General features: G+C 37.8%; 1 protein-coding gene across 1 annotated transcript in view; it reads right to left on the reverse strand.

The window, feature by feature from the left end:
* Positions 1-25,233, reverse strand: part of SPON1 (spondin 1) — a 313,958-nt gene that overhangs the window by 288,054 nt on the left and 671 nt on the right. Inside the window, exon 2 of the mRNA XM_087718428.1 lies at positions 6,257-6,363. Within this exon, the coding sequence (XP_087574554.1) occupies positions 6,257-6,363 (107 nt within the window). The remainder of the gene's footprint in view (positions 1-6,256; positions 6,364-25,233) is intronic.

The raw sequence follows: 25,233 nt of genomic DNA on the forward strand, positions 1-25,233 counted from the left end.
TAAACATGCTGAAGTGGACTTAGCCTACCAATTCCTTAAAAAAAAGTTTCCTATAGAAAACTGCTTGCAAAATAATGGCAACCTACCATGGCTCCAGTTTAATGCATCATTTATAGACACTCACTTTTCATCTAGTGAAAAGAGCGACAGTGCAATGGCGATGCAAGACTAAATAGCAGAGAAGTGGACACTTAAATCTTTAATAAATGCAGAGATTAGAGCCAGGTGTTAATTCCAGGAAAAGCCTTTACCAGAGGGTTTGCAGGTGCAAAGGACAGTGCCTTCTGTTTTATGCCAAAAAGGTATGAATTTAGCTATTCAAAAACTTTTAAAATATTTAACTGCCAATTAAAATGCTGATTTCAGCTTCTTACTGGAATAATAAAACTAATTAAATGGCTTAATAATTATCCCTCCACTGAGATCCATGAGCCGTTTGGAAATATTTAAAAAATTGTCTTTTCTGCCAACTCTCATCTAAGTTCTAAGGTTGCAAAGTCAACTGAGTTGAGTTGTGGGATGGGATGCAGGAAATGCAGTTAGGCCTGAAGGCCAAATCCTTGTGAAAATGTCCTTTTCTTGCCATTGCTGAGAACTTAATTGGATATTACCACCAATAGGATTTTAATGGTAGAAATGCACCCAACTGTGGCAAGAAAGAAATAAACCAATTTTATTGCAACGGAGAAATTATCATTAAGTTGCTTAGAAAATGAACCCCATTACTTTGTGCTTGCTAACAGCCGTGTGATGAGTTAGTTCTAAACTTTTCCTACTCTTCTCAGCTCATCAGAGCAGCATGCGTTGGACTGAATTCACAAAGTATATGTTTCAAATGTTACCATCTCCTATTTCTATGTTGTTTTACAGAGGTTTCATGTCTTGTTAGGCATAAATATCTTCATATTTAATAATTTAATAATGAGATTGCTTAACTTTCTCCATGGTTCCCTGTCAGTCGTTCAAGGGACCTAATCTAATTTCCACTTATCTATACCACAGTCTAAGTTTTTATCCTGTGGAAATCTTACCGCAAAATAGATGTAATTTTGCTTCAGATCTAATCTGAATGTGCTTGGCAAGTTCCAATTTTTGTTGATCTATCCCCTCAGCTAGAGGAGCCCTTCCTCCATCCCCCTTTTCAGGGGCACTTCTATAGAAAGGCAGAATTTAAGAGCCATGCCCATTTTGAAAAAACAAAGTGAAACAAAACAAGGGCTGCACCACTGGTTTTGGCTTAAACGCCACAGCTGGACTTCAGAGATAGCAACCTTAAGCCCCAGGTGAACAATATAGCCATATTTTGTGAGACCCTTGGTCTAATTTGCAAACAAACCATTCAAATTGCTACCAAGAATGAAGTACCCCTTCCCCAAATGTTGTAAAAAGAAAGGGAAAGAAAGAGAAAGAATGCTCATTTGAACTTGCCTCTAGCTCATCAATCAATTGGGGGCTACCTATCATGTCCAAAAAACAGTAGGATCTGAATGCTAGTGTCCTTTGGAAAATAAAAGTAGCCCCTCTGTTTTACTTAGAGGGCTGGTCTCTCTTTGAAGAATTCAAGCCAGTTTTAAAGAAAATATGGGAAACAGAAAAGAATATTTGCAGTTCAGGGTTGAACAATGCAGTCCTTAGTAATGAACTTGGTTGTTTGCTTGCAGAAGTTTTATTACTCAACAAGATAACATCATCAGTGCAAGGCAATCATCTGCAGGCTCAGAGATCAGCAAGTCTCTACAAGTATAAGAAGTCTCAGGGTCTTTTTGCCATGGCCAATCAACCATTAGGAAATTAAAGCATTAGGAAAAGACACCAATATCTTCTGGCCTCAGTTCTTCTTCTTCTTTTTTCTTTTTTGTAATGACAAATGTTAGCCATTCTGGTTTAATAGTTAAGGTACCAGTCTAGAAACCAGGAGAGTGTGAGTTCTAGTCCTACCTTTGACATGAAAACCTGCTGGGTGGCTTTGGGCCAGTCGCTCTCACTCACCCAAACTCATCTCACAGGGATGTTGTTGTAGGGGAATATAGGAAGATAAAAGAGTAGTAGATTTGTTTGCCACCTTGAGTTATTTATAAAAATAATAAAAGCACAATAAAACATCTTTAAAAAAAACAATAGATTTTAATTTTATACATTATTATTCTTTCTCTTCCCTTTGTACACTGATTTCTATGCCACATACTCCATAGACTGAATAAATCTTCTTCTACATTGTTTAAAAATGACAGATATGCACCTATCAATTAGCATACAAAATAATGCAAATTTCTTCTCTCTTTTTTCTTCTTTTTTGTGATGTGTTTTTTGACGCGACACATGTATAATGCCATTTTCTCCCCAGCCACATTTGTTTGGCAAATCTAAACACTGCAGAGGAAATTTTGGCATCACATTAAGTAACTTTCAGTAATGGGCTGATATTAGTTATTCTATAATCCTAAAGAAAACTCTTGAGTGGCTTTCCTACTGAATCCAAGCCTGAATACACAGTGCTCAGAAGGCATTCTTCACCCTAATTACCAATATTAATGTTTTTTTCCCAATATTTTCATAACTTTAGAGAAGGAAAATGAAAAAAGGGAACTTATTATTATTTCTTCATATAAACCTATCATGAATACAAAGCCAGGCTTCTGCCAAAAATTACAGCTGAAGTTACCTTTGATGTTAAATGACAGGCAGAATAATTTGTCTTCTTCTGATGTCATTAAGATCAGCAATTTATCATCTACCACCAAACCTCCATATCAGTGATTGTGGCCTATGGCAACTATTGTAGTCAAATGTGGGAAACTAAATTCATGATTGTTCAACAATACTAATACAGGACACTATGTTTCAAAAAGCAAGAAGGGGGTAAAAACAAGATTATCTGAGGTTTGGAACATAAAATATATTAACTGCATGTCTAATATGCTCAGAATACATTTATATTCTGTCCTACCTGGAAAAAGAAATTATGCATAGGAGACAATGAAATTATTTCTGTCATCTGCTCCTCTAGTGGCTCTCCAGAAATAGTCAGTGATATATATTTTCTAAAGTGCTTAAAAACATGTCACAGAATTGTTTATAATGATAAATCTGTAAGAATAATAATCTTTTTCCAATCTTCCCAACTCCACATTATTAACTGTGGATAATATTGCTATCATCAACAACAAATCTATTTTTCACAGAACAGTTATGGTGAAAATTCCAGCAAACATTACATGCTCTGCCTTGCTACCACGATTTGTGAAATGCTGAAATGATTCAGATTTGTCAAAAACATCACAGGCATAATAAAAGTTACAGTGATATATTTTTTTAGGATTGTTATCAGATGGACTGACTGCATCTTCACTGTGCAAAAACAGAAAAGAGACAAAAAGGAATTTTATTTTATTCCTGATAGTCTTCATGTGATTGAATTAATCATTAGTGCTTTTCATCAGCCTCAGACAATATTAAAATATAGCAGAAAATATTGGCTGTTTGTAGGAAGGGGACATTAAGGAAACCACAATGATAAAAGGGGGATCAACACCCCCTTTTTCATATATGTGGCTAGATTAAAACTTTCACTATCAGAAGTGTTATTTCCAATATTGCACTCCACTAAGAAGCAGCAAGAGAGGAAACAGGTCACATATAATTTATAGCAAAATGATAGGCAATTTTACACAGACTGCAAACTATTCCCAATTGGATCTGAAGAGCAGTCAAAAGATGAAAAGGTCATTCTGACTGAACTGAGAGATATGCCTTGTTAATCATATTTTTTTAAAAAATGTTATTTTCAGGAAAAGTAAAACTAAACATTAATTGAATCTATAAAATTGCTTGGTATTTGGACATGATAAGTAGGCTTTTGGAGAAAACTTTGGCCAAATCAGCTTTATTACTACTTCTTAGTCATATTCTAATTCAATCAAAATTGTATTTTTCCAGCTAATGGGCCAAACAAGATTAGAATTTGTTTATTTTTTGCTTCTTCCATAGTTACATCATCCTTCCAGGATATCTTTGTTTGCTTTCTATTGACTAAATCCAGTCAAAATGTGGTCCAGCCATTTTTACTTCTAGTTCTAGTTCTGTAACTGCAGTCTATTAAGACAGATTTTTCAGATTCTCATTTAACTAGCTACACCATTTTGACAAGCCCGCATTCTTAGCCAATCAAAATGAATATCCCAGAATCTCAATACTCTATTTTTCCTTCACAAGGTTTTCAGAAAAGAGTAATTCATAAAAAAATATTTCATTTGAGGAAAAAGTGATGCTCTCAGTGAGATACGATCAAGACTACTGTTTCCCCCCCCCCCAGATAGGGCTGTAACTTATTCTTATTCCAAAAGGTCACACCCATCACCCCTTATTCAGATGAACCAGAATAAAATAGAAATTTTTCTCAGGAATATGTTATAAAGAAAAGGCAAGTAATTAGCAGTGAAGTCTTAGCCAATGTAGTACAGGAAAATGAATGCCAGAGAGTTGTGGTACTACAGGTAGTAGAGAAATTCCTTGATGAACCCATCTATCTCTATTTTACACCTCTTTTCTAAAACACTCAGAAGAAACTCAGAAGAAAAATAATCTTTGAATCCTGTCTTCCACCTGCAGGAGAAAATTTTATCTCCAGTTGGAAGCCTAACCCACAGTTCCACTCTGACCCAATGTGTTTTTCCTGCTAAATTAGCAGACATAATTAGTTAATTAATAATCCATTAATTATAACTAATTATAATTCACAATTATTCATTAATTAAAATTAAGAATTAATTCAGTAAGAATAATACAAGGAAGAATATAAATCAGGTAGAAAGGGAAGAAGGAATGAACAATAGAAAATAATGTATCCATATTTCCTTTGGGGGGGGGGTTCTTTTCTAATTTTCAACAATGATGTTGCCCATCCCCCATTTTTATTTTTACCAAGAAAAAGTCTTTCTAAAGCAAATTCTGCTCCCTATTCTTAATGAAATCAGACACACCAAAAGTCTATTAACACCAGAGTCACAGTGCTAACACTGATTTGAGAACTTAATTTACTTTGCATTTTATCTTTTTCTTCGTATTTTGAATAGAATTACTAATTTCCATTTAGCTAAAATGATTAGAATCTTCCTGTATTCCTGATACTTCCCAAAGGAGTAATATGAATACTTCGATCCTATGGTTTTATGTCTGTCAACAAAGACTAGTTTAATGGAAGAGATAGTAATATGTGGCTTCAATTCACCCAAATATATTTTGGTCTTTAAGGGTTAATTAGTGATCATACTGTATATTAAGTGATTATCCATGAATCAAGTTCTTGCCTCTAACTAGTAATATTAAGGTCAGGAATTAATACTACATTCTTTGATGCTTTATTTGCAACTTCAGATAAGTACATATTGTTTTAGTCAGTGACTAAAATCCTAAATATTAATTTGATCAAAGCTTTGTGAGAACAGCTGATTAGCAGTATCACTGTACTTTAATGATTCAATTTTCTTCTTCCTGCATCCTAAATTCACTAGAAGTGGGACATGTAGTATCCTTGCTTACTCTGTCCAGCAGGAAATCATTGTTGTTGCTACACAAAAATTTTTTGGTTTTTTTTGCTTAGACTTGGCATCATTAGGAAACCTAGAACAGTATTATAATTGTTTTCTGAGAAATCTCTAAGATTTGTAAGAGTAGTCATATCTGAGTTCATTAAGTACAGATCTTGTGTATTTACTTGGAAGCAAGCCACACCGAAATAATTCAGACTTACTTCCAAAAGATGACAGCTGGATATCTCCTACAGAGATTGTGTTAATCTCACCAAGATCAAATGAGAGTTGCGTACAGGAAAAAACAATGGTGTCAAAAAAATAAATAAAGGTCAACAAATATTTGAACTGCATTCATAATGGCTGAGTACCAAGGACAACCTGCAAATTCTTTGTTTGACAAAGTAGTTAAGACTACAAAATGTATACCTTGCTTGGGCTCAAAAATCCCACTAATTTCAGTGGGAAGGATTTCAAAGTAAACAGACAAAAGATAGTATTACAAATGTAAGAATATAACAGCATCTTGTTGTATTCTATAGTCTACTTACAGTTCTTTTCTCATATTAATCTTACTTGATTAAAGCTATAATATTTATTTCATTGTTACAGAGACAATTTAAGGTATGGGTAATGTATATAAAGAAAGATATGGCTCCTGTTTCCAGACAGGAAGTCATCTTCTAGTTCATATTTCTAAATCAATAGTTCAAAAGACTGTCCCTCACCTGGAAAGTACCAGCATGGTCTTCTTCTTTGTCTCCCTCTTTGCCTTCTTTCAAAGCAATCAATGTGAATCCACGAAAATAGGCTGGTGTAGCTGCAGATAGTGTTACTGCAAGAGGGAAGGAAGAAAAACACCACATTTGAAATCCATAAAATTGTTTCCTCTTTTTTTTTAAAAAAAAAAATCCCAAATCATAGCTACTGATCATTCCAGAATCAGGGTGTCTTCAAATATGGAATCTTCAATGGATTTTTCTAAAATTGAAAAAGAAAGCCGTGCCATCAGAGAATAGTTTTAATCTAAGTAGATGATGTTATGATTAATTCTTTGCAAATACTGTGGCCAGTGGTGGAATTCAGCCAGTTCGCACCTATTCGGGAGAATCGGTTGTTAACTTTCTAACCGGTTGTTGGAAGAAATCTTTTTTCCCCCCACTTTACAGGGCTAATACTGCAAGGAAGGCAGGAAGGAAACATTCTGGTGTTGTTTCTAGCCTAATCTTTATTGCCCTGCTTACAGAAACTGCCTCTCTGGTTAACCCTTATTACATTGTAACAGCTAAGGTGACCTGAATGACATTGAGTTGGCCATGCTCACACAGTCACATGAACACCGAGCCATGCCTGCCCAGCTGGTCATTAGGGCAGAGAACCAGTTGTTAAATTATTTGAATCCCACTATTGACTGTGGCCCTGGAAAATATTTCATGTTGTCTCTTTTTTATAAACTGAAAAAAGAAGAATATAGTCATATGTTTTGCAGAAAGTAAGCCTCATCTTTTAAATGGAATATCAAATATAAATTGAACACATTCCTGCTTCCCCAACTGGATTTCCCTTCAAAGATGCTCCCCTAATTCTCCTAAGTAAATTTGATGAGATGCAAGGAAGAACTGGGCATTGTTTAATTAACAGTACTACTTCTGGTAACAGAGATATTTAAGTGCACCCCTTTTCATGCAAGTACATTTCACATGCCACGTGTTACTAAGATTGCTTCCATCAATATATTTTCAAACTTGTCTAACGTTCTTCCTCACTAAGGCTGGGTTATTCTCTAGTGTAAAATATATCGAAGTAGAAAGGGAACAGAAATATGGTGAACATTTAAGCTTTCTTATGAGAGAGCTCAAAATGCCCATTATCCACAAAATCAATGCCAAGAAACAGAAGGCATTAGAGATGAGCAGATTTGATCTCAAAAAGTTTTCCTGGAGCCCAAGGAAGAAAGTAGTGTCTGCAACAGCCATAATGCTGATAGGTGCTACATGGTACTTTTGGGAGACTAAGGCTAAGTAGATGAGACAGAATGTATATACAAAGATTGAGAAAAGTTTCACTGAGAATCCACTGCCACTTTTCCCATTTTAGCCTAGGTATCCAGAGGTAAGTCCCATTAAGTTCAACAGAAGTACTTCCCAGGAAAAGGAGTAAAACTATAATCTCAGTGGCATCCTCTGCCACATACTTTACCATTCAGATTATAGTTTTTTTTTAAAAAACACAGTGCTTATTGAAAGTAAACATTCTTTTAATTGCCTTGTACTTCCTGCTGCCAGGAGTTCTGGCAGCTGAAGATATAGGCTGCCACCTTCAAGCACTTATGCTGAATTAAAATTAGTCTACATGAATTACCTAAATAAATATTAATAAAGATATCACAGAATACAAAAGTGAAATGCATTGTTAGAATTAACTTCTGATTTTAGTTATGAAAAGGCACTGACATTTTACTTGCACCATTACCATTTTCTCAACGGATGCTCAGTTCATATCACACTATGACACAATGTGGCTTGTTTGATTTTGGCTTAGCATGTTCCACAAATCTATCAAATTTGCCCTAATATATTGGATAAAAACTATTGAATTTGTAATTTTTAAAGAACTGTGATTTATACATTCACCCATAGCCAAATAAGGAATTGAACCTGAATATATTCAGGTCGAATCTAACATTACAACTATTACTCAAAGACCCAACAACAATAGCTTTAACCCACTCAATGACAATACAAGATGCTAAAGTTCACAATGTTATCTATTCCTCTTTTAAGACTTTACAATATTGCCCAAGATACAAGAAGTTTCAGATATTAATGATAGTCAGGGACTCCTGTCTGAAGGTTGAGAATTCTGCTTTGCTTAGCATTGCACTAATTTGTGAATCAACTGTCCTATATAATGCCATATATGTCCTAGATCATGGTATCACATTTGTCACTTCACTATGCTGTCATATGACGTTTTGCAAAATTTTCCCCATTTGCAAATCTGAGGTGGGTGTGGCCTGAGTGTGACACATCTAGCCAGTGGGCCATTCATTTGAAACCCCTGTCCTAGATGGCTAGGTTGCACATGTGTTGATGAAAAGCTTGAAAGAGGATGGATCTTCCTAGCTCTAATACAGCTCATATTACCACAATCAGAAGCAATCTGTTGCGCATTTTCATTGCCACACTTGCTGCTATAGCAATAAGTTGTTGCAGGATGGAGCTTTCCTTCCTTGACTAATATGACTTTCCACCCTATATAGAATAATCCTGGGTAGTTCACAGAAAGATCAATAAAACATAAAAAATAAAAAAAATAAAAACTGCATTACACTGCACTGCACTGTGTGTATGCACACATATGTATAGTGTAGCATTGTACTAAGCTATACCATCTGAGCAATTGCAAAATGTTCTACCGTATTTTTCAGAGTATACGACCACCAAGATTTTGAAGAGGCAAATTAAAAAAAAAGGTTTTGCACTCTACAGACCTCCCAAAAATGGCCGTTTTTTGTCAAAAAAAAGGGGGCATGAATAGCCCTTAGGAGACTTGTAGAGTGCTCTGGGGGGGGGAAGCCCTCCCAAAAATGAGCAAAGGTGGCCCATTTTTCACAGAAACTGGCATTTTTTGTAAAAAAAAAAGTGGGGGAGGGGTATGCATAGCCTTTAGGAGACTTATAGAGTGTTTCTGGGAGCTGGAGTGGCAAAATTGAGCAAAAAACAGCCTTTTTTGTTCCTTTCTGCCCTCCTCAGCCCTCAGCAGCACTTGGAAGTCTCCTAAAGGCTATGCATGACCATTTTGGTTAAGGGCGCAGGATTTTGGGAGGCCAAAAATGCTGTATTCAGTATATAAGATGCACCCAGAATTTCACCCTCTTTTTTGAGGGAAAAAAGTTGTGTCTTATACTCTGAAAAATACGGTAATTTACTGGACCAACTTCAAATTTATATATTCAACAAATGATAATGATGCTTTGGTAGGAGATGTCCTTAGTAATTTACCAACTCCAATAAATGTTTCAGAAAAGACTTTTTTTCAGACAATATGAAGATTTTTGTCCCTGAAAAAATAATTCTGGTTTAAAGTTTATTCAATATTTTCCCGTTTTTTTGTGATTTTTAAAAAAATAAAGGATTTTATATAGGTGCGAATGAAACCTCTAAAGTTGTCTATATGACATGTCTAAAGACAATGTTGCTAATCTCTAAATACTAAAGTTTGACTTCAGCCTCATCTAACTATTCAATATAATACACCTGCAATTTTCACAAATGACAATGGCTTGAATCCAAGATCTTCCATCTAAGGACACAAGGTTCTTTCTCTCTGTGAAAGATGTCTAATCCAGCAAGTAATTACTGTCAATTGAATGAAGGTAACATTTGCTCCTCTAACTGCATCTTTTTTTATCTACCATGATACCTGAAACTCTGGGTATCACAACTAAGCAGACCCTTCCCTGGATAATTATCTATCCCCAGATGTTGTCCATGAGCAATACCTGAAGCACAGATGTTCCAAAAATCTCAAGCGATTCTTCACTTATTAATATAACTAACTAGAGAAAGCAACAGATGATTTGAAGATTATCTCATTGTTAACAAAGGCCTTGGAAAGTGGATCTTTAAAAAAAATGTTCATAGGGTGGATATTTGTTTACATATCCAATAAATGAAACCCCTCTACATGAATTATTTAAATAAATAGAGCTGATCATCTGGGGATAAGGTAACTTTCAATGCTTAGCTCTAAACTTTATTTTCAACCAATCTAAAACCATCTAATATGGGGTCCTTGGTGCTCTCTGAGCTTGGTTGTTTTCTTACATACAATTATCAAACTAGATAACATCATCAGTGTTTCTGCAAAAAACAACAACACCACAATCTCTTTAAGAAAACAACCAAGTTCAAAGAGTATCAAGGATCCCACAGTTCAATTCTGAACTACAAATAATTCTACTCTATCCATATAATATGTCCTGGGAAAAGCCACTGAACAACATTGTATTTAATGTTTGCTGAACTGCACTACCCTAAGTGCCATTCTTTCTAAATACAAAAAAATAAAAAATAATGTCTGAAAGTTTAGATTTATAATATAAACAAATACTAACATTAAGAACTAGATAACGAAAAATAAAAAAACTAAATCAAAGTACAGAGAGAAGGAGAGAAGAAAGGAGGGAAGGAAGGAGGGAGGGAAGGAGAGAAGGAGAGAAGAAATAAGGGAGGGAAGGGGGAAGGAGGGAGGGAAGGAAGGAGGGAAGGAGGGAGAGAAGTAGAGAAGAAAGGAGAGAAGGAAGGAGGGAAGGAAGGAAGGAAGAAGAAGCAGGATTGTTGTAAGATAAGATGGGTTTATGGGATGGTAAGAAAGCAATTTCAAGTATATTGTCAACTGTAGGGGAGAAAAATTGTTACAAATACATATTATTAATAACAGTTATGAGATCATATAATTGTGAATGTATATATGAGAAATTAAAAATTAAAAAAAAAATCAAAGTACAAATAGGATTTTAATTTTATACCAGGAGTCATTTAGGTTAATATTTCCCATTCTCATCATTTCTTGTATAAATTCTGTTTTACTTATAAGAAATACACAGATATTTTCCTTACAGTTGAAAGTGATAAAAAAACCTCTTTTCTTCCAGACTACAGAGCTACAAAGCATCAATTAAACAGAGTAAGACAAAATGTTAAGAGTGCATTTCAGAAGGGAATAGATCTCTGCACCCTGTATTTTTATACTTTCACTGATCTGTGAACCTTTGTACTTTTGGTCAATAGAAACTCAAATGCCACATCAAATTGTTACAAGAGTGGGCTGACAAGGGAATTTTTTAAAAAAAAGCTTTTGACATAGAATGGGCAGCATTTTCCAATGCTAATGAATCTGGTGGCAAAAAGCTATTTCTTTAAAGAAGACAAGAGATTTATAATGGTATGTACTGCGTGTTCCAACATTCTGCTGGAAAATCACTCAGAATGTGTATTCCAGCCTAATTTTAATAAAAATTTTATTCAACATGATTCAGTGTTTCCACTTGCAAGAATCATGTTATCTGACCTTGTTCTAATGTTTTTTGTCTATGAGTAAAAGCAATTCTAAGTATTCATGAGTGATATGACTTATTTCCCAATGTTACCATCTTGCTGAAGGCATAGTTTCCCAGACTTATTAGATTACATGAGTCTAATGTTATTAGAACTCTTCTCGGTCCTTCCTGTTATAAAGAAAAATCTGAATATATGGATATTAAAGGTCAAAATCCAGTCACAGCATTTCACTATCAAAATGTCTCTGCCTTTGAAAGTAATAATATATTCTTTGTAAAAGTCTGACTTATAGTTATGAAATAGAATGTAGTTAGAACTTAATCTTTCCATTCCCATAATATGTCAGTTTGTAATAAAGCTGAAACTTCGCATATCACATCCTTTCCCTCTTCTCCATTATACCTTTGAAGAAACTAAGTCTTCTTCAGCTTCTTCCAGTGGAAAGTCAGTGGAAAGTTTCATATTAATTATTTCAACAACTTAGACTATAAGCCTAACTAAAAATAAATGAATCATTCTTGACATGCTGGAGCATATCAAGAAAAAGAAATGAATGAATTATTGATGTTCACGTGACATGATAAACTAATCTCACCTGACATTCTGGGTTTCTGTGAACACTTGATTAAATCTAAATGATACTGACATTTGCTAATTCCCACTTTCTCTGTCTACTCCATTAACAGCAACTATTAAATTCATTAGAATTCCAGATTGCTGATTTGAAATTTCCAATGAGTTATCCTAAAGATTTTTTTTTCCAAAAGAAAACTCGACTGTTCAGTTGCCTTTTGAAAAAACCACCATTGGAACAACTATTACTTGGATATCCAAATATCTCCACAGACATTCCAGTGAATTAATTCTACGCAGTGTAATTACCATATTTTTTGGACTATAAGATGCACCGGAGTATAAGTTGCATATAAGATTTTGAAGAGGTAATTTAAAAAAAAAGTTTTTGCACTCTGCATGCCTCCCAAATCCTCTGCATGCCTTGTTTTTTGCAAGCAAAAAAGTGGGGGAGGCATGCAGAGCTTTGGGAGGCTTGTAGAGTGCTCCTGGGATTTGGGGGGCAAAAATGAGCAAAAATGGCCCATTTTTTGCTCATTTTTACCCTCCACCAACCACCAGGAGCCTCCCAAACACTCTGCACGTTCATTTTTGCAAAGGGTTTCGGTATAAGACACAAAAAGATTTTCACCCTCTTTTGGGGGGGAGGGGGAAGGTGCATCTTATACTCCGAAAAATAGGGTAATTTACTGGACCAACTTCAAATTTATATATTCAACAAATGATAATGATGCCTTGGTAGGAGATGCCCTTAGTAATTTGCCAACTCCAATAAATGTTTCAGAAAAGACTTTTTTCCAGACAATATGAAGATTTTTGTCCCTGAAAAATAATTCTGGTTTAAAGTTTATTCAATATTTTCCCTGTTTTTTTTGTGATTTTTTAAAAAATAAAGGATTTTATGTAGGTGTGAATGAAACATCTACAGTTGTCTATATGAGATGTCCAAAGACAATGCTGCTAATCTCTAAATACTAAAGTTTGACCTCAGCCTCATCTAACTATTCAATATAATACACCTGCAATTTCCACAAATGACAATGGCTTGAATCCAGAATCTTCCATCTAAGGAGACAAGGTTCTTTCTGTCTGTGAAAGATGTTTAATCCAACAAGTAATTACTGTCAATTGAACGAAAGTAACATTTGCTCCTCTAACTGCATCTTTTTTTATCTACCATGATACCTGAAACTCTGGGTATCACAACTAAGAAGACCCTTCCCTGGATAATTATCTATCCCCAGATGTTGTCCATGAGCAATACTTCAAGCACAGATATTCCAAAAATCTCAAGCGATCCTTCACTTATTAATATAACTAACTAGAGAAAGCAACAGATCATTTGAAGATTATCTCATTGTTAAGAAAGGCCTTGGAAAGTGGATCTGCATGCCTACCAAACCCTCTGCATGCCTCGTTTTTTGCAAGCAAAAAAGTGGGGGAGGCATGCAGAGCTTTGGGAAGCTTGTAGAGTGCTCCTGTGGTCTGGGGGGGGGGCAAAAATGAGCAAAATGCCCCATTTTTTGCTCATTTCTGCCCTCCCCAGCCCCTAGGAGCACTTTGTAAGCCTCCCAAACCCTCTGCATGTCCATTTTTGCAAAGGTGGCAGGGTTTTGGTATAAGACACACCCAAATTTTCACCCTCTTTTGGGGGGGGAAAAGGTGCATCTTATACTCCGAAAAATAGGATAACAGATAGTTGAGGATTTATCTCTTCATTGTCTATCTGATCTAGAACTTAAGTCATTCTGGGAAATTTTAATATCTCAGATAAATAATAGATTTTTGCTAAAGAAGTATATTCACCATGGTCCTCTCATATTTTAATATTTCTGAATACTACATTGGGTCATTGACAGTTGTATTAAATAAACATAGGTCTGTGGTACTTAATTTATTTAGGGTTTTTTATTAAGTGAACAGCAAAACCAAACAGCTAGAAAAATATTAGCCACATTTTCGCAGAAATCCAGTCTGATTACTTTCATTCTTCATGGTAAAGTTAGTTCTCCTGTGGCTTTTTTTTGAAAGCTAAAATTGGGCCAGTTCATATCATTTGCCACAATTTCTTCTGTACTTCTTTCTAATATTTATTTAAATCAGAAGCATCAGAGAAATGGACAACATTGAAAAAAATCTGCCCTGCCAAACAGCATGAGTTGTACTAGATTTGGCTATAGGAAAAGTAACTGCTATTAGAAACTTCTGTTCCTGGTTAACTCCACAGTAGCATCAAATTCATACTTAAGTTTGGAAACCAAAACTTTGGGAGAAAATATTTAGGATAAGTGGGAATCTTACCAACATGATTTCTCTCAATACTTTAATGTAGAACAGTCAAAACAACCTAACATCAGTACGCAGTATCTACTCATGTAAGTCATCTAAGAAGCTGTTTGTTCTACAGTCTTTATAAGGAGCTTTTTTATTAACATATGCCTAATGATTTTTGCAACTACTTTGCATTGAAAATTGAGTCAGTTCAAGCCTTAATTCCAATCCTGTGTATTTAAATGTTGCTGAATTAATTAGTTCCAGTTGCAAATTTCAACATATTTTTTTCTCTCCAGTTATAGGGAAGGTGGTAGCCAAAATAATCATTGAAGCAGCTTACATCAGTCCTTCTGATGCTTTTTCTTCTCTTCTTCATCCATCTCTCCTCCTTTCTTTCCTACTTGTCTTCTTTTTAAAGGTTGTACTGGTCTCTCATCACTGCTTCTTTTCCTGAGTCTTGGAAACTTGCCTATTTATTTTCTTTGTTGGAAAAAATCTTCCTTGATTTTTCTGTTTGTCCTAACTTCTAATGTCTACTCTTTTCCTTTGTATCTAAGGTTTTTAAGAGAACAGTCCTCCCTTAATTCCCCTTTCACCTCATACTAATTAATCTTAGGTACTCCTTTCAGTAAGGTTTTTGTGTACAGAATCTACAGAATCTTTGTTGGTGCATGTTGCTAAATATTTTATTGGTGATATATTGTCAGTACTGGTGCTAGTAGACTTATTTACTGTATCACATTTGACATTATATGTTTAACTTCCCTTGGTATTGTTGCTGCAGTATTTCAGGGTTTCAATCTGATCTTTTCACCAGATGTTCTGAGTTTTGTGAAACATCTTCCAATCTTTTCTATTAGCAGTAGGGTTCCTCGGGGTTCAGTGTTGGGCACCTTAGTATTTTATTTATATATGCTTCCAACAGGTTTTTTTATTTAAATATAGCAGTTCAATTATCATATCTATGTTGATGACTTCTTCTAGATTCATTTATCTATCTCTGTTTTTTCCCTTTTTGGTTTCAAGACTGCCAGCTGTGGGTCTCACCAGGTATGAGGAACCTCAGAGTCTAAATTAACACTGATCTTTTAAAAACTGGTAAAAGTTGTAATTTTCATTTAATGAATATTCATAAGATATCTCAATTCCATATTACAGAGATGACTATGCAGGTAGCATTTTCTTTGGGTCTCATGTAAATTATTGTACCTATCTGTTTCTTGGGTCACCTCATTTAGCCCCCTAATTTGTATCTGGAATACTGGCACTCATAATTGAAGTTTGAAGTTTTGTTTTATTTATATGCTGCCCTATTCCCTGCAGGGACTCAGGGCGGCGAACAACTCAAACGGGGAAGGGAACATACAGAAACAAGACAAGTATTTTTAAAAAAAAACAACCATACCTGTCGAGAGGGGAAGGGAGCTCATCAACCCCAGGCCTGCCGACACAGCCAGGTTTTAACGGCTTTTCAGAAGGCCGGGAGAGAGGCGAGGGTCCAAATCTCCACGGGAAGTTCATTCCAAAGGGCCGGAGCTGCAACAGAGAAGGCCCTCCCTCGGGTCGTATCCAGATGGCATTGGCTGGCAGACGGGACCCAGAGGAGGCCGACCCTGTGCGATCTAATGGGTCTTTGGGAGATAATTGGCAGCAGGCGGTCTCTCAAGTACCCAGGTCCAATACCATGAAGGGCTTTATAAGTAATAACTAGCACCTTGAAGCGTATCCGGAGACCGATTGGAAGCCAGTGCAGCTTGCGGAGGATAGGTATAACGTGGGTGTATCGAGGTACACCCACCATCGCTCACGCGGCTGCATTCTGGACAAGTTGAAGTCTCCGAATGCTCTTTAAGGGCTGCCCCATGTACTCTGGACCTTTCTTATTTTGCTCCCGTATTTTTCTTATCAACAGTATAATCAGTAGTTTGAATAGTCATGTCAGCATAATACAGCATCAGGCTGGTGGTTTAGGAACGTATGTATTTGATCCAACTACTAGGTCACGATTAATACTTTTTCCTCTGATGGAAGATTTTTCTCACTTTGCTCATTCTGTAAAACTATCTCCCCCCCTCCCATAATTAAACTTGGAGTCAGATCTCTTAACATTTAGAAAAGCACTAAGCCTACTGCTTTTTCTTGAGCCCCTGTGAAAGGTAGTTTGCTGTGCAAAGCTAGTTTAATAGGCTTTAAAATTTGATATTAAAAGTAAAAGTAAAAATACCTTAATTTGAATTTACAAATGTTTTACTTTATTATACTAACAATTATATCAACATCTGTATTGTGCTTAGTTACAGGTCCATGTTAAATAGATATGTTGCTGCTACTATCAGTACTACTCTTATTAGCTGACTCAGTTCAATTGTTGTGCAAATACAGCCACTAAATTCAGTAGAAGCTCCCCAAAATCTCCACCTCTTAATCAAGCAGCTAAATAGTATAGATTTAGCCAGAATAAAACTAATTTTGCTAAACTTTGGTCCTTTGGCCTACTTATTTATTGGTTTTATACATCCAGCCATCTTAAATATATATTGTTGGATGGCTGACAATAACACACATTCTCATTCTCATTCTCATTCTCATTCTCATTCTCTCTCTCTCTCTCTCTCTCTCTCTCTCTCTCCCTCCCTCCCTCCCTCCCCCCTCCCTTCCTCCATCCCTATCTCTATCTATCATATCCACATACCCCCCCACACACACGTGTGTGTGTGTGTGTGTGTGTGTGTATGTGTGTGTTGCATTTGTGCTGATAAATAAATAAAGGGAGACTAGTATAGATCTATTTCAAGCTATTTAGCTCTCATCAGCTAGCCATACCCTTACTGGGATTTGAACCAGGGCTGTATTACATATTAGGCAGTTATATTAGCCACTAGGCCACAGGCTCTCCTCCTTTATCATGTGTGTGTTTATGTATGTATGTATGTATGTATGTATGTATGTATGTATGTATATATGTATATATACTGATAAATAAATAAAGGGTAGTACATACATACATTTGAACACAAAGTTAAAAATAATCATAATACATAATACAGTAACTGAGGCACCACAACAATCTCACAACATAGCTGCACCTATATAGGGTTCAATGACCCAGTCCAGTTTCTGGGAAAGACCAGGTCCTCACACCCTTGTGAAGGACTGGAGCCCTCTGAATCTCAGGGGGAAGCTGTTCCATAGGACAGGTACTATGACAATTAACATTAGGTTTAATAGCTACTAAAAGCAAGAAGAAACCTGTAATGATCAGTTCATTGTCTAGATCAGAAAAATGCATTTGTAGCATCATCCACTGAGGGATGGCTCTATGTATTCTTCAGAGAGAAGGAGGAATTGAGTATACTTTCCAATTAGTTGTAGTAGTGGATATTGTAGAAAACAATCCCAAATGCAGACAAACAAGTCTGCCAAAATGTGATATCTCACATATCTTCCATCACATAGAGAATAGTAGGCTGCAATAAAGTATGTCTTATATATCTCCCCAGTTATCCATGCTGATGTTTGCTGTGCTTAATAACCCTTATGTTTTCCCAGTCTAAGGTAGATTTATCAAGCCTGCAGGGAAATGCAACTATCTTTTTCCATTTGGTGTTGCTCATTTTGTCATATGCTCATATACCTGGGGGTGGAGGTGGAAAAGAACAGCCGTAGTGGCTTAATTTTCACTTGGCTACTCTGCAATTTCAATGTCATCTTGGGACAGAAAACTGATTAATGAACCCCACGGCCAAAAGTCCCCTTGATACAACTAACTAAGGGGATTGTTTTAACCCTATGAAAACTGCTTAGGGATAAATCTTATCTGTCCATGGTCTAAATGGAGCAACAGATTCCTTTTGGAATCCTCTCATCCCACTGGCCAATCAAGCCAGTCACATGGACAATAGCTTAGAGTTACATCCAAGAGATTGCAGGGGGGAATTTATTTCTCTTCTCCTTTTTCATTCAGTCTGCAATCACCTTGGATGTCGTAATCTGGGATATGAGAAGTAATATGAGATTACCCAAAATTTAGAAGACAGGAACAAAAGCAGAAGCCAGCCACATCCTACTCCCAACTTCCTCTCTCTAATTCTGTTATAATTCTTTTTTTCTTTTGAGATCCTGTACTGAATCAGAATGAACTGTATTGCCCCCATCTAGCTATCATCCAGAATTCTGCAGCTCATATTTACTAAATCTATCTATCATGGCTTCTTTCTGTAGAACCACAGCTCTGCAGAACAATTATTTTACTGTGTAACCCTGCACTACTGGTTCCTTAGATGAACCAAGAAAGACATTCCCATTGTGGAAAGGACTATTTACAACCCTTGCTTTTCAATGGAGTTGACATTCCTCCTGCCATTTCCGTAGGAAGGATCCATAATACTATATCCTCATGTAGTAGATATATGCTGTATCCACATATAGTAGATGTACTCTGCTGTCAGAGTAGATTATACAAGGTTCCACTCGATACTGGCAGGCTGCACATATAGTAAGAGTAAGTTTGGACAAAATCCCAAATCTTGTAGTGAAGAGAGTCAAGAAAAATATAATTGGTTCTTCTTTTTTCTCCCATTGTAGTACTCCTTTTCCTCATTTCAAAATATCAGAACTCCCACAATATTCTGCCATATACTATTACTAACGTCTTACTCTTGGCCTTTCTAAACAAACAAAAAATAAAAAACCAGCCCTATGATAAAGAACATCAGTGGAAACTGTTAAGAAATAGAAATAATGTGCATTATTGTATATAAATAGATATTAAATAAAGCTATACATTTGAAGGTACTTTTGCTCAACCTGCATTCACATCTTAATAGTTTTATTTGCAGTACAAGTATAAACTATTGTGAAGCGTGTAACATTTTAGCCAGAAGTAAGGACATCTACACTCATGATACTAACAAAGTTAGTCTAAAAGAGCCAACATTTACTCATGCTGGTTCTTAAGAGAGAACTGAGAAGTGGTATAGGTACTTTGCCTCAAGAGACAAGAGGAAAATGAAGACCAGCTACAATAACATAATCACATATATGTCTATGCCAGCAAAATGTATTTGGTGAAGCTCATCTGTAGATAGGATTGCAGCCTCAAATTAGCTTTATTTGAAGGGATGTCTCCAAAATTATTGGACTTTCCTTCATGTATTGCCAGTGGTGTTTCCTACCTTACATTATATTTGCAAAGTGAGAGAAGGTGCTGTTGTTATTTCCTGAAAGATGCCTCTCTGTCACATTGTAACCTTTCTCATTTTTTATAACAGCTTGTCTTTGGATTTAATGGAAGCCAAGGACACTAGAACCAATGGAGAGACTATTGCATAATAAAAGACAGGACACCAAGATACTTTCATCCACCTAGGAACTAAGCCTTAATGTTCTTCCCAAGCCAGTTGTAGATTGTCATGTTTACCCTTCCTGGCCAATTCTGTGGCATCAAGAAATGAAAGGTTGGTGTAGGGGGGCTGCATGTGGGCATCTCCATAGATGGATAAACAATTCATTTTATCCCTCTTTCTCCACTATTGGGGATCAAAATCAAAAATATTTGTGGCATAGAAATTAAAGGCAAAATTTCACTCAATGTTTCCAGAAAGTTCTTCAACTGTTTATCAGGAAGCTAGGTTTCTTGTTAGCTTCTCTTGAAGGTTTGAAGGTTTGAAGGTTTATTGGGATTTATATGCCGCCCTTTTCCCTGAGGGGACTCAGGGCGGCTTACAACCACAGGGGAGGGGGGGTGCAAGGTCAGAAACAAAACAATATGTGAACAAACAAAAAGATGATAAAACACAACTTTCATTCAACAATCACACACTCGGGCGGGTAATTGGAAGCCTATCCCCAGGCCTGCTGGGAGAGCCAGATCTTGAGGGCTGCGCGGAAGGTCTGGATAGTGGCGAGGGTACGGATCTCCATGGGGAGCTCGTTCCACAGGGTCGGGGCAGCAACAGAAAAGGCTCTCCTCCGTGTGGTCGCCAGTCGGCATTGACTGGCAGATGGAATTCGGAGGAGGCCCAGTCTGTGCGATCTGATTGGTCGATTTAGGGAGGTAATCGGCAGAAGGCGGTCTCTCAAGTACCCAGATCCACTACCATGGAGTGCTTTAAAGATGGTCATCAATATCCTGAAGCGCACCCGGAGACCAACAGGCAGCCAGTGCAGCTCGCGGAGGACAGATGTAACATGGGCGAACCGTGGTGCGCCCACTATCACTCGCGCGGCTGCATTTTGGACTAGCTGTAGTCGCCGGATGCACTTCAAGGGCAACCCCATGTAGAGCCCATTGCAGTATTCCAGTCTAGAGATCACAAGGGCTCGAGTTACTGTTGTGAGAGCCCCCCGGTCTAGGTAGGGCCGCAACTGGCGGACCAGGCGAACCTGGGCAAATGCCCCCCTGGTCACAGCTGACAACTGGTGATCAAAAGTCAGCTGTGGATCCAGGAGGACTCCTAAGTTGCGGACCCTATCTGAGGGGTATAAATTTTGACCCCCCCAGCCTAAGCGTTGGTGTATTAGCCAAATTATTGGGGGGGAAGCACAACAGCCACTCGGTCTTATCCGGGTTGAGTACCAGTTTGTTAGCACTCATCCAGTTCTTAACGGCCTCCAGACCCTGGTTCATCACGTCCACCGCTTCATTGAGTTGGCACGGGGCGGACAGATACAATTGTGTATCGTCCGCATATTGATGGTATTTTATCCCGTGCCTCCGAATGATCTCACCCAGCGGTTTCATGTATATGTTAAATAGTAGGGGGGATAGGACCGAACCCTGAGGTACCCCACATGTTAGGGGCCTCAGGGACGATCTCTGCCCCCCGACCAACACCGACTGCGACCTGTCCGAGAGGTAGGAGGAGAACCACCGCAGAACCGTGCCTCCCACTCCCACCTCCCGCAGTCGTCGCAGAAGGATACCATGGTCGATGGTATCGAAAGCCGCTGAGAGGTCAAGGAGAACCAGGATGGACGCATAGCCTCCATCTCTGGCCCTCCAGAGATCATCGGTCAATGCGACCAAAGCGGTTTCTGTGCTGTAACCAGGTCTGAAGCCGGACTGGAAGGGGTCAAGATAGCTAGCTTCCTCCAAGGCCCGTTGGAGCTGAAAGGCCACCACCTTCTCAACAACCTTCCCGATAAAGGGAAGGTTGGAGACAGGACGAAAGTTGTTTAAGATGGCTGGATCTAACGATGGCTTCTTCAGGAGGGGTCTCACCACCGCCGTTTTAAGTGCGGCGGGGAAGTGCCCCTCCCGAAGGGAGGCTGTGACAACCGCCTGGATCCAGCCATGTGTCACATCCCTGCTGTTAGCCACCAGCCAGGAGGGACACGGGTCCAGAATACAAGTGGAGGCACTTACAGCTCGGATGGCCTTGTCCACATCCCCAGAGGCAACTTCCTGGAACTCAACCCAGAGCTGATGTGGCAAATGATCCTCCTGTGTCTCAGCTGGATCTACTGCGGTGGAGTCCAAGTCCGATCGAAACCGAGCTACTTTGTCCGCCAAGAATTGAGCATAATCCTCAGCCCTACCCTGCAAGGGGTCTCCCGCATCCCTCCTATTGAGGAGGGAGCGGGTTATCCTAAACAGGGCAGCTGGGCGCGACTCGGCGGACGCAACCAAGGCAGAAATATGTGATCTTTTTGCAGTTCTTAATGCTCGGACATAGTCCTTGGTGCAGGTAGTTAAGAGTGCTCGGTTTGCCTCGGACCTATCGGACCTCCACTGGTGCTCTAGGCGTCTCCTCCGGCGTTTCTTCTCCCGGAGTTCCTCGGTAAACCAGGGAACTCTCCGGGATCCACTGACCCGGAGGGGCCGTAGAGGCGCAATCCGGTCGAGAGATCTCTCAACTCTTTCTGCAAAGTTTCTCTGTATGCACTCTCCAAAACCCAAGATTTAGAGTACAATAATTTCTGGAGCACTGGGAATGGGGAGGGGGGAAAGAGGAAGAGGAGAGTCTGCAATATTCCAAGGATCTCCTACAAAATGATATTTCTTTTTATTGTAAAAAGAAAGTAACCACCCACATTTTTCCTAGAAAAAAAAAGTTTTTGAAAACTTTTGGCTCTATATCCTTCTAGAATCTTGAGAAATGCAATGTGGTGAGTTGCTAACAATTTCTGTTGGCTGGCTCTTTCAAATTTAAATTCTTTTGGAAAAAGAAAATTACTCTTAAACTTGGATAAGTATACTTGGATAAAACTAAGAATGGGGTGGAGAAGACTCTCCTTAATTTTGGACAGGAAGGAGACTTTCATCATCCACACCATTATTTTTCCATTCTCTACCACAGATTAACACACAACACTGAATAATATTAGATGATGGGTGTATGGTAGTTTCTCTCACTGCTACAAAATAAACTTGGTGAATTAAGCTGACCACCATTGATTATTAAAGGTTCCGGAATGCTTCCTCATATTGTGAACTCTGGGTGTGAACATATGTTCATCTGTGCCAATGTCTTTGAAGGCTAACAGCCTTAAAGTTCCTTCTGAGCTTTAGAAAAGGGTCCATAAATGGATTTATCTAATAAGGCACCATTGGTGGAATGTGAAGAGTTGTATGCCATACTTCTGATAATTGGGCTTCTTTCTTTTCACCCCATTCCCAATCCAAGATTTTGTTCTAAGCGGACACAGCTCTTTAACAAAATTTATCTCCATTTTCAATGCAGATCAATGTCTTCTTATAGGCCTTTCTTCACAAAATTGTGTACCACCTACACCTCCTGGTAACTGAAAAAACAACAACTCAGCACAGGGTTGAAGTTGAATGAGTTGTGCTAATGATCTGCTTGACAAATGAAAGTGACCTATGGATAGATCACTTGAGGATGAATTTCTTATCCCAAAACAAGTGATTGTCAGCTAAGCACAGCAGCAGTGCTATAAACAGGGAACCTCTTCATCCCTGTTCTTTCTGTTTGAAGAAGAGCTTCAGGCTCCAAATCATGATTTATTTTTCTTAAAACCCCACAGGATGACAAAAACACCTGGGCTATTTCTTGGCATCAGGATTTTCCCACTAATATCCACAGGCTCTGTTGCCTATATTTCACATTTCCCATCTTATACTAAAGAGCATTTCCTTGCTTCCTGATAATTTATAAGCTGTGTAACCTCAGTTTGCCCTTAATTGAATCAGCTGTTCTTGCTACATTCTTTGCATTTTGATAGGTTTCTGGGAAAATCATATTTTTAAAAAAGTATTACAGGGAGAAAATATGTTTCCATACAGTATTTAGTGTGATGTCATTCCATATTGTATGACAGATACTTGTTAAATTCTTGTGACAGCTAATAAAAATAAAACAAAGTGACAATATTAAAGTGCTATAAGAAACAAAGTTGCACTGAACAATATTTTTCTTATGCTTGTTCCATCTGGCTAAGTTTTAAGAGATTTTTGGAAGGATTTTATGTTTGCTATTTTTTTGATACCACATTCTTTAAAGTGCCAGGAGTTAGAACCACAACCTCTAACTGTTAGCGAACATGTAAAAAGTCTTTTATTGCATTTTGTTCGAAATTTTCCCAAGTTTGTTTTAGGAGTTTGACACATGTTTTCTTCCCATCCAACAACTTTTCAGATAAACCAAATCTTCATATTTGCAGCTTAACAGCTGCATAAAAGAAACCTCTAAAAGGCAGGAATCAAGTTGAGATATTTAAAGTTGTACAAAGAGAATATTTAAGTTTTTTCCCTATGTTTTGCTTCAAACTACTTTTATTCAGCATTTCCCCACCAACCATAAGATAGTGCTCTAATCACAAGTGGTTTATTGCTGATAGGAATCTGCTTTTATAAGAACATGTTTTAAAAGAGAGCAATTCAGGTCTTAGTTTAGTTTAGTATGTCTCATAGGAGATGGATAAGTTATTTTGGTTGCTGTTTTATTTATCTTAGCTATAGGTTAAAAAACAGTAGGAAATGTAGTGCCCCCCCCCAAATTATTTCTACCACCAGCACTTTCTAAAGGAAGAAGTGATGACTTTAGGTTTAGGACTTGCTAATTCTTCCAAAGAACGTTTTAAAAGATCTAAACAAATTACATGTTGGATCAGAGATGTTAAATCTGCTTATTTCAGGATGAATCTGTTATGCTGGCTGAACAAAAGTGATTTCCCCACTGTTTCATAATGGAGAATCCCTTATTCTCCCACTTATAGTTATTTAGATTGTTCTTAAGACTCCCACCCTCAGGAGGGACAAATCCTACTTTTTTTCTTAAATACTTCTTTAATCCATTTCCTGAATCCCGGGAGGGATGGGGGGGGGATATTTAATTTCTATACTTTCCTTAAAACTGTCATTGCATGCTCCTGAGCACAAACAGAGTGCCCTGCCTTCATGCTAAATAGCCACCCCAAACGATTTCTAAACAATAAACAGGCTTGGCCCCTTTTAGGAAAGGAGGAGGAAGGGGGTGGAAAAGGAACCAGACTTTAAAGCAGGAAAAAAAGGGGGGGTTTAAAAAAACCAACCCGGCGGCGGCTTCCAACAGCCTTCTTGGCCGGTGTGCAAACTTTTCCTATTCCTCTATTTCCCACAGAGACCATTGCAAGCCGAGGAGGGAATCTCCCTGGCCAACTGTGAAATAAGGTACGGCTGAGAGAGAAGGGTGCAAGGGGCGATTAAGGTAAAAATAATACTGGCGCAGGTAGCAGAAAAGCTGGCTTCCCTTAAACCGTGAAAGGCGATGGGAGCAGAGGGAGATGAGTAGTAGTAGATATGACCTCGGGAAGAATTAGTAAGAAAGAAAGAAAGAACAAGTGTTCTGGAT

This window comes from Thamnophis sirtalis, unplaced genomic scaffold (assembly GCF_051295495.1).
Source record: "Thamnophis sirtalis isolate CommonGarterSnake01/CBP01778 unplaced genomic scaffold, rThaSir2_p1.2 scaffold_1, whole genome shotgun sequence".
NCBI lineage: Eukaryota > Metazoa > Chordata > Lepidosauria > Squamata > Natricidae > Thamnophis > Thamnophis sirtalis.